Source organism: Anser anser (assembly GCF_964211835.1).
Source record: "Anser anser genome assembly, chromosome: 2".
Lineage (NCBI taxonomy): Eukaryota > Metazoa > Chordata > Aves > Anseriformes > Anatidae > Anser > Anser anser.
Genome location: NC_139721.1, coordinates 64649586 through 64659681, shown reverse-complemented (window position 1 = coordinate 64659681; position 10096 = coordinate 64649586). Strand labels below are relative to the sequence as shown.

At 46.5% G+C, this 10096-nt stretch overlaps 1 protein-coding gene across 2 annotated transcripts; it reads left to right on the top strand.

The window, feature by feature from the left end:
- Positions 1 to 321: 321 nt before the first annotated feature.
- PDCD6 (programmed cell death 6) lies at positions 322 to 9218 on the top strand. 2 transcript variants are annotated; one of them, XM_083824587.1, is made up of 7 exons: positions 392 to 516; positions 1660 to 1770; positions 2665 to 2726; positions 5260 to 5304; positions 6433 to 6591; positions 7047 to 7156; positions 8669 to 9218. In XM_083824587.1, the coding sequence occupies exons 5-7, from the start codon at positions 6435 to 6437 to the stop codon at positions 8765 to 8767; spliced, it is 366 nt and encodes a 121-aa protein (XP_083680713.1). In that variant the 5' UTR covers positions 392 to 516; positions 1660 to 1770; positions 2665 to 2726; positions 5260 to 5304; positions 6433 to 6434; the 3' UTR covers positions 8768 to 9218. The 2 variants fall into 2 exon arrangements, with proteins under 2 accessions (XP_083680712.1, XP_083680713.1); XM_083824586.1 differs by lacking the exon at positions 1660 to 1770 and having other exon boundaries at positions 322 to 516.
- The last annotated feature ends 878 nt before the right edge of the window (positions 9219 to 10096 follow it).

The window sequence follows — 10096 nt, the reverse complement described above, 5'->3', positions numbered from 1 at the left end:
CTGTATAGAGTTAGGGTGGATCTAAAGAGTCGGGGATTTGTTTTGTTTTGAGGTGTGAATAAACTTGGCAGTGGCTAGTTTTCTGGCAAGAGGACGTGCTGGGCTTTATTTCCACAGCGCTGCGGGGCTAACGCGTCCCGTTAACTTCCAGGGTTTGCTGCTCGAGGTTTAAACGGGGCTGGTGCCGCCGTGAGAGGGAGGCGATGGCGGCACCGGGCCCCCCAGCGCGCTCCCCCCATCGGGGGGGCCCCGCCTCCTTCCCGCCCCCTGGCGGCGACGTCGCCCTGGCAACGGGCGGGCGCCGCGCGGCTCCTCCCGCCCTTCAGCGTGGGCGGGGCTTCGGCCGCCTCGCCCAATCCGGCGCCGCCCTGGGTCCTTGAGGCCCCGCCCCGGAAGCGCCGTGCAGTCAGTCGGCTGCCGGGCGGCGGCCATGATGGCGGCGGGGAGTCCGCAGCGGGGCTACGGCGGGGGGGCCGCCATGCCCGAGGCCTCCTTCCTGTGGGGCGTCTTCCAGCGGTGAGGGGCGGCTGGGGAAAGGGGGAGGGCCGGGGGCACAGCGCCGGGGCGGGGCCGGGGCCGGGGGTGCGGGGCGAGGGGCGGCTGTGGGGACGGGGGGCCTGGGGGGGCCCGCCCGTATGTGTCGGGGGCCGGCTGCAGGCGCCGAGCCACGCGCGCTGCGGGCCCGGTGCCTGGGTCTGGCAGCAGGAGCGAGCCCTGTGGGGGCGCGGCGGGGGCGGGTCACAGCGCTGGGTGGCCCGATCGTATCGCCGCCGCCGGGCGGGGTCGCGATTGCCGTGTCGTGGTCGGATGGAGTCTAGAGTAGACACCAGCTGGCCGAAAGGAGGATCCACCTCAAGCTCACGTCGTTCTGTGTGTAAAGTGAACGTGCTCTGAGCCGACTGATGATGCTCAGGAGCAGCGTAAGCAGATTGTAACTGCTGGGTTTACACGGCAAGGGTTTGGTGGCAGAGGGGCTGCAGGGGCGGCCTCTGTGAGCAGCCCAGCAGCTGCCCCTTGTCAGATCAGAGCCAAAAGGGACCTGCTGCTGGCCAGAGCCGAGCCACTGAGAAACACCGGTTGGGCCTCTGGGAGAACAGATTGAAGAAAGGGGAAAACCTGCTGCACCACAGCAGCTGGGAGAGAGAGAGGGGCCAGAAAATAAGAAGCAGCCCTGCAGACCCCCAGGTCAGTGCAGCAGGAGGGCAGGAGGTGCTCCAGGCACACAGCAGCAGTTCCCCTGCGGCCTGTGCAGAGGCCCCTGGTGGAGCAGGCTGTCCCCCTGCAGCCCATGGGTCCCACACGGAGCAGATCTCCACGCTGCAGCCCGTGGAGGAGCCCCCGGTGGAGCAGGGGCAGGGAGTGACCGTGAGGGAGCGGCAGCGAAGTGTCAGGGACTGACCGCAGCCCCTGTTCCCCCGTTCCCCTGTGCCATTCGGGGGGGGAGGAGGTAGAAGAAGGTGGATGGGGGGGGAGGTGGTTTTAGTTTGCTTTTAGTTTCTCACTGCTTTAGTTTCTCACTGCTTTAGTTTCTCACTGCTTAATCTCCCTCTGCTGAGTTTATTGCGCCCATGACAGTAATAGGTGAGTGATCTCCCTGTCCTTATCTCAACCCCTAAGCTTTTTTTCATCACAGTTTCTCCCCTCTGTTCTTTTGACTAGGGAAACGAAAGAGCAGCGTGGTGGAGCTTAGGTGCCCGTCAGTGTGAAAGCAGCAAATTGTCACGTTTTCATGAAAACGTCAGCTTAGCTTTTAGTAGCAGCTCATTCAAGGTAAATCCAGTGACAGAATACCTGGAAAAGAAATAGTGAATAAAAAAGGGAATATCTTTTGTTATTATAGTCCATGCAGTTTATGTCTGCACCAAATGCTGTATGTAGTTTGTGCCGTTCTGGAGATGGGGAAGGAGTTTAGTAGAAAGAACGGAAAACCTGTAGAAAAAGACAGCAAGGACCATGGGAATAAAACAGCTTCTGCAGAGGGATCAGCCAGGCAGGCCTGGGAATGGTCGAAACGGAGGGGAAATGAATCGTCACTGGCAGGGCGAAGGTCATCCTGTGAGATGGCGGGAGGCCACCGCCTGCAGGTACCCGTCTGCAGGAGGTGTGTGTGCCCGTGCTTCACTGGGGCAGGAGCTGCCTGCCTTATTCACTCGGGGACAGAACTCCGTTCTCTAAGGCAATAGATGTGAAGGCTCCAGGGAAGCTGGCACCTCTCGGCGCTTTTTTGTACTTCGAACCCCGGACAGGGGTCAGGGCTTGCAGTAGATTCTTTCCAGTATTTTGCGTGGGCTACATCAGGGGCCAGCACCTCACTGAGAGAATGCTGGGTGCCAAACCAGGGGCAAAAACAACTTTCTTCTGTGGGCCGTGCCCGACCTGTTCTGCTGTCAAGGTGTGTTTTTGTGTCTCTCTTCGCTCTTAAGTAGGTTTTGCAGTTTTCTCTGTACCTTGTGTCGTGTTCCAGAATGGCCCATCAGTCTGCGGGGCGTGTTTAATTTGCAATAACCGTGAATGGTTTACCAAATAAGATTAATCTTTTCATAAAAGTCACTAATTGCATTTTATTTGGTGATTAAGAACCAGAACGTTGAGGTCTTCTGTAACTGAAATCTGTTAATTTCAGCCATTTAAAGTTTGCCACTCTTTTTTTTTTCCTGCCTTCAGGGTTGATAAAGATAGGAGTGGAATAATATCCGATACTGAACTCCAGCAGGCATTGTCCAACGGTGAGTCTGTAGACGAGCACTGAGGTAGTTCGCTGTAAACTTAATGCTAAATTTCGTGTGAGACTGCTTACTTGATGCCAGAATTGTTTTTTGACTGGGGGAGAACATTCCTAATGCCGATTAGTAGCATTTAATCGACAGCAAAAGGCCGAAGGGGAGGGAGGAAGTGGACAATACTCCTGATTTTATTTTATTAATTGTTACTGAGCATACTGGTCCTGCTTTTTGGATTTCAAGGGAAATTTTCTGTGTTTGATGCACGTTAATAATGCATTACAAACGCAATACCTGTTGTAAACATTACTGATTTGCATGCTGGGGATTAAAGGCATGTGCATCCCTTTATTTTTTCCAGCTCTGTTTCCTAGAAAGCATAAATACACACCGTGACTTTTATTCCTCGCTGATCGCTACTGAGCCTTTCCTTTTTGACCAGGGTCAGTGTATGTAACCTGGGCAAAGATCAGATGTTCACAGCCTTTTTACCACACACAGAATCTTTTCAGTCAGTAAGGTGCGGGAAGTGAAGATGGTAATTTTTTTTTAATGATTCTTTATTATTATTTATTTCCTAGTAGAAAGATGCACTCCGAACCTGGTATTAACACTTCTGTGGTGTCTGTCAGTTCTGTTCCGTAACGCTGGAATAGGAACTAGGGCGTGGTCAGATAACTCGGGGAAGCAAAATACAGACAGGATAATTTTTTCCAATAGTCTTTTTTTTTTTTTCCCTCTGGTGACTCAGAGCGGTTGGGTGTTGCTTTGGGCTTTTTTCTCCCACTCAGTAATCTGAAAAAGAGCGTTTTGAAGCTGTGCACCTTTGAGTTTGTATCGAGTTCCCCCTCTCCTGAGGTTTAAACCCTCCATCCTTCTGGCGTAGCATGGCTGAGGAGGGCTTAAGCTGGTGCTGTGAGCTGACTGCAGGGCCGCAGGCTGAGAGGCTCCTTTTGTCAGCAATCACCTGACCGAAATAAACGGGGATGGCCCGATTTGGTAAAAACACAGTCTCGTAACTAATTTAGATTTACTAGAATATTTCTGTTTGGTAATATACCTGGTAAATTAAAAGCAATATGCTGTAGCTGCTGCACCTGATTCATAACTAAAATGCTGTTTTGAACAAATACTTCAGCAGCAGCCGAGCTAACTGGGTTAAGCTGCTGTTTTCACATAAAACTCCAGGGTTGTACAAAATGCCTGGCTTCACCTGGCATTGCAAATTTTATATAGTTTAAATATCTTCTCATCTGATCAAATTCAAGGGCGACAGACAGCGATGGCTAACTGAACTCGTCCCTTGTTTGTGGTGCAGGTTAGAGGTTTCCAGGCTTTGCAGATTTGACACATCCCCACCCAATGAACTCGCTGTTAAACGAAACGTTTATCCAGCTGCTAGCCTCCTTCACTCCCAGAGGCGTTACATCTTGTGCGCTCAAGTCACCAACGATTCACTGCAGCCTTTCCCAAATGTGTCCTCTAGCGGGTGGCTGTGTGTGGCTGTCCTGCAGTCTGCCAGGGGCTAAAAGAACGTGAGGTGTTCCTGCACCATCAGAGAGGAGCGCGCAGTTCTCACTGCACACCGAAGTTCCCCCCGTGCTCCACGCTCAGCTTTTCAACACGTCAGGTTTATGCAAATGGCAGTACGTGTATCAGGGAGGGACTGATGAGCACTTCGTGTAGTTGTTTGCACGATAAAGTCCTGTGCTCCCTTGGCTGTTTATTTTTTTTTCCTGTGCTGACTTGTTAATGACGGTGTCAGGGGAGTGGGAGGAAATGGTCTTTCGCTATCTATTGGAACAAGCCGAAATCCGAAATCCGTACAGCTCTTCAGCACTGACTGGAGTTTCTGGGGTTACCCTGTATGGAATCTGCGTTAGTCTCTCTGAAAATTTCAGCATAAAATAAATTAACTTTCAAACTGTGTTTTTACTTTTTCCGCTGTTCTATTCAGAATTAAATGCTGGCACCCTGTTAATAATTTTAGACTTACATATCTCCTGACAAAAATCAAGGGAATCGTTGTTCTCTAAAATACTGCTTGCTCGACCATTTTCAGAGCCATTTTTAATCTCCTCTGCTTCCGTTTCTGTTTATGTGGAAATGGTCGTATGGCCTGGCTGAGGAAGAGTTGTTCTGCCTGCTGCTGCCTCTGCAGATTGACGCTGATAGTTTCTCCTCCTGCAGGAAGAGTTCAGGGCTGGTGTAAGCACCTACTCCCCAGCCTCTTGCTCCAGCAAAGCAGCCAGGTCTCTCCACACAGCTGCACTGTATGGCCCTGCGATGTTAACAACCTGTTTTTTACAGAACCCATCTGTAAAATAAGAAAATAAACACAACTACCTCACAGTGGCTCTGTTGTAATGCACTAGCCCCATGTCATTTAGCTCTGAGTCCACTATTTATATTTCTTACAGAATTTCTTACATTTCTTCTTATTATTTGTATTTCTTTTTTTTTGTTTGCTCGTTGGTCAGTTGCATTTTTTGAGTGTTACTTAAGTCTTGAGGAACTAAGTGAATTCTTTCTGTTTCAGGCACGTGGACTCCATTTAACCCCGCCACAGTCAGGTCAATCCTCGGTGAGTGTGGTTGCGTGACGCCAAGCAGACGGGATGCTGTTGGGGTTTGGTCGAGAAAGCCGTCACTGTTGAGTTGTTTCAGGGAAATTGTACAAGTATCAGAGCACCTGCTCAGTGTGTGTTTCTGCTGTAATATTAAAAGCATGCTTAAAGGCTTCTTGAACTGGTTAAGAAGCTGGTCTTTGATTGTAAGATGGTATTAAGTTGTCACCTTTTTTTTTGTTTGTTTGTTTGTCCAGACAGCCCAGTAGTTTTAAGATAAATAGAAATACTGCCCCTTTTGAATAATAAACGAATGCCCTTTGTGTACATGTACACACACTTGCCAAAGTAGCCTGAGAAAATGTTACTCAGATGTTAGTCAACTGTTACTGGGGAAAGCGTCAGCTTAAATATTTTAGAGACATCACACAGCTTTGTCTTTGTAATTTGTTTTTGCTAGTTTGCAATTTAATGCTGTGTTCTCCTCAGAAAAGCCCAAGCGGGCTGTACAACATTTGAATTTTTTATAGTCCTAAACCAACTGCCAGTAATAGGGAAGAAAAGGGAAAAATTCAGGAAAGGGAAAAATTCAGGCACAAACCCAGTTTTCTGTTGTACAGTTCGTAAGCCCAAGGCGTAAGGTTTTTGCTCTGTTTTTAAAAGTTGCTCAGCAGCGGCCAGAAGCCCCTGGCTCTGCAAGGTGCTACTTGTATGAAGGTAACAGTATTGCTAAGTTAAATGCTGAGGGATATTCCAAGGCTTTGGGCAGTCAGCTGATACTGTTGAGCTTTTTGTGAGTCCTTAGAAAAGAGCAAACCCCTTTCTTTTTGTCACTGGATTACAAATCACGCCCTAAATACTTTCAGACTGGAAAGGAAAACACAGGAAAAATAAATACTCTGTGATTCACTCTGATCCTCTTTTATCTTGCTTTATCCTTTCCTCCTTCGATGGACAACTTTTTGCTTTTTTTGGCAGAACTTTCCAAAATATTGGAATCATAGAGTCATTACTTGTATTTTAGCAATTTCTTACCTATTTTCAGTACTTCCCAAAGCACTGGCACTTCCTTCTTAAAATATGAGTAGCTCTTACCGAGTGTTAGAAGAACTGAGGTTTTACATGGGTTTCTTCTTTCTATTTCAGGGATGTTTGACAGAGAAAACAAAGGTGGCGTGAACTTCAATGAATTCACGGGAGTCTGGAAGTACATCACAGACTGGCAGAATGTCTTTCGAACGTATGATAGAGACAATTCTGGAATGATTGACAAAAATGAGCTAAAGCAAGCACTAACAGGTTTTGGTAATTCATTTGTAATTACACTTTCTATGACCGGGTTATGTCATCAAACGAGCTTATTGTCAGGGCTGCCCTGCTCTGACAAAGGTGACTGAAAACAAAAACGAGATGGGTGAAATGCAGTAGGTGAAGGTAAATTTTAAAGATATTTGTGCCAGAAGCAGGTTTTTTTGTTTGTTTTAAAATATATGTTTCCTTTTAAGGAAGAAATGAAATGCATGCGTCCGTACGAGTGTGAAACGTTTGTTCTGTCAGTAAAGCGTTAAGTCACTTTAATCCACCGTTCTGTTTACTGTGACTGTGTGTAGTTGTTGTTGAGCACGGTTCTTACTGCATGCACTTCGGCTGAACACCTGTGTTGTGCAGTACAGATATTCAGATGCCCGCTGAACCAGCTGGCTGTTTTCCTAGAAAGGCCGTGGCAATTGAAGCATTTTAAAGGATTTCTCTTTTCCTAGGTTACCGCCTGTCTGATCAATTCTACGATATCCTTATTCGGAAGTTTGACAGACAAGGGAGAGGCCAAGTTGCTTTCGATGACTTTATTCAGTGCTGTGTTGTTTTACAGGTAAGAAAGGAGATGTACTTTTGATGTCAACTGGAAAAAAAAAAACACACCTTTTCTTAAACTTCTGTGGTTCCCTTTAATATATTCAGTCTAGAACTTGCTTATAAATAACCATCCGTTTGAAGTATACAAGAGGTGCTAGAAACACCTTAATTTACTGGCCTTTGTTTGTTATCCGTTTGCATCACGTGTAAGTAAGCCCCAAACCATTTTTTTGACCTCTTAAATGTTTTTATGGAGTGAAAAAATGTAAAATGGTCTCGGTGCTTTTAAAAGGAAAACATTAAACGCAATTTTCATTAGCTTTAATACACACACACTTTTTTGAGAATCTTGGGTGCGTTAAAACTGGAGTGTGTCATGTCCCATGTTGCCCTCTTGAGTATACGCCAAAATAAAGTTCTCAGAATCTGAATTGCAAGGACTTTTGCATCTCTGTTTAAGGCTCTGATTAAAAAGATTTTGACCTAATAGCTGAATTATCTGGTCTTTTGTCACTGCTGTTTCTGCAGGGGCAGTGGTAGTAAAAGACATTCAAAACAAAACAACAACAAAAATTCCAATAGTAGGAGTGTGTATGTGAATTTATAGAGAGAGGGAACTGCTGTTTTACAGGCATATCCTTCTGTTTAGAAATAAATCACTGAATTACTTCTCACCCTGAGAAATTACAAGCCCTTAAGCACTGATGCTTAAGGTTTCTCTAAGAATCTCTGACTTTTCGGAAACACATGTAAGACTTTGGGGAAAAGTGGACAAGCTGAATTTTAGCAGGCTAGTTAGAGGGATTTTTTTTTTCTTCTTACCCTGGCTGTTGTTGCAACGGTATCCTAGCTATTTTCCTATATGCACCATGAAGAGAAGGGAGCGCTCTGTAAGTAGGAGCTTCATTATTTCCCTAAGTTTTGGTCTTCTCCTTTCAGCTTTACATTTGTAGCCGTAAGTCAAACGCTGCTGCTGAAACATAAGTTGCTTTTATATTAATTTGTAATACGAGCAAATTGTACTTTGTTATAAACTTAAACTCTGCTAAAGAGGGCTTTGAAATTGACCATCATTCAGCTGGTGTTAGTGCAACCATGCTGGTGGTTGTTTTGGTCTGCTGCTGGCACTGCTTTTCATCTCGGGGGAGTTCTGAGGTAACAGATATTGATGGTGCACTGAGCAGATTTGGCCAGAGGATGAGACATGGACATGGTACTCGTTAGAGTGTCTCCAGATTGTTTCCACCTCCCCGGGAGCCAGCTATAAAAAGCTGTCTGGTCTATAAAGAAGTGCCTGGACGGGCGTAGGTGTTGTATCGTAAGATACATCATGAACTCAGGTCTGCTGCACAGCTCGAGCACAAGATGCAGCAAAGAGCTACCTCTAGCACATGACACCGTACAGCGTCTTCAGAGGGCATGGGCAGGAAGCATTCGTACAGCTAGAGAACCTCAGGGGCAAGCAGAATATCTGGCAGTTTGATTTTACTCTGTGTACCAAAACATGTGTTTTCTCCCCCTTTTTTAGCGGCTGACTGATGTATTCCGACGTTACGATACTGATCAGGACGGCTGGATTCAGGTGTCCTATGAGCAGTACCTGTCTATGGTCTTCAGCATCGTATGACATTGACAACTCGGAATCCCGCCCTGGCATTGTACAGACTGGAGTTGCCAAATCATCATGTACTGAATCAGATTATCGATGTATTATAATGGATATAATTTCACATTCTTAAATTTTGTACGTTCGTCATCACCTTCAGAATCTGTACTTGAGTTGGTTTTCGTTTTGTATTACCGTAAGATCCGACCACCTCATGCTCACTGTAGTACAGAAAGCACAGAGCCTAGATTTAACTGGTGCAATGTCAAACTTAACTTTCTTCCACATATCCTGCATGGGGAAAAAATGACTCTATAGAAATGCCAAATTAAAATAATGCTTGTTAGTTTGTCAGAGAGTCGAAACTCAGAAGTTGCACAACATGTTTTGCATGTGCCTTACTTTTCTAAGAGGTTAATGTATTAATTTTTAATACAGAATTTAAGGTTAAGTAAAATGTTAGACCAACTTACATAGCCTACTTCACCTTCGTACAATTTTTTAAGGGGATGGTGGGGGTTGTGTTTCTGTATTCCAGTTTTCCGTGGCTCGGGGGTCCCTGCCACTTAACGGGGATGGCCGCTTTGCTTTGCTTTGTATTTTTGCTTTCTAGCTGCCCTTCTTTCAGGGTATCCTTGGGGCATCTTCCAATAGAACTGCTTCTCATCTTTGTCCTAATACTGCATCTTCCCCATAATGTTCCCTACAAAAAAACCTCTAGTTCCTCTGGATATAGTTCCCTCTGCTTAGTGTGCTCGTTTACCACAAATAATCCTCCTTTTTGTGGTGAAGCACTCATTTTGAAGTGGTCTTGAGCATCCTCAAAAACCTCACCCTCAATCTCACCATTTGCAGATGGAAAACTGAAGCAAAAAATAGTAATTAGGTTCCTGTCACGCACCAGCTCCTGCAGTAACTTTGAAGAAGCAACGTGGAGGAAGCAAAGAGAAGTTACTAAGCTCTCGGAGTACCCTAAGACAATCGTACACCTGCACTACCCAAAGCAATTAAAGCTTACCTGTGGCTGTTACGCGTCAGGACGGGTTACAAAGGTTAATGGCAGCCCCTGGTGACACGTTGGTAACACTTCCTAAACACCTTTATGTTGTGAAATCTGTAGGGAGTGACAGGGGGCCAGGGCAAAGCACTCGGGGCACCCAGAGGGGTGTTTGGCCTCCCAAGGGCGATGGATGGCATCTGGGAGGTGCTGGGTGAGGTGAGGGGACAGGAACGATGGCAAATGTATCTGCGACCGCTTCAAAAGCCTACGATAAACTGCAGCTAACTTCTTGTTAAGGAGACAAGGGAGAAAGCTTTCCAACAGATACTGCTTGGGCCTTACCTCCCCCG

Coding starts and splice junctions, on each gene's coding strand:
- PDCD6 (XM_083824586.1), top strand. CDS start 431: ATGATGGCGGCGGGGAGTCCGCAGCGGGGCTACGGCGGGGGGGCCGCC. Junction 5,305..6,432: donor CACAGTCAGGTCAATCCTCG/GTGAGTGTGGTT, acceptor TTTCTATTTCAG/GGATGTTTGACAGAGAAAAC. Junction 6,592..7,046: donor GCAAGCACTAACAGGTTTTG/GTAATTCATTTG, acceptor CTCTTTTCCTAG/GTTACCGCCTGTCTGATCAA.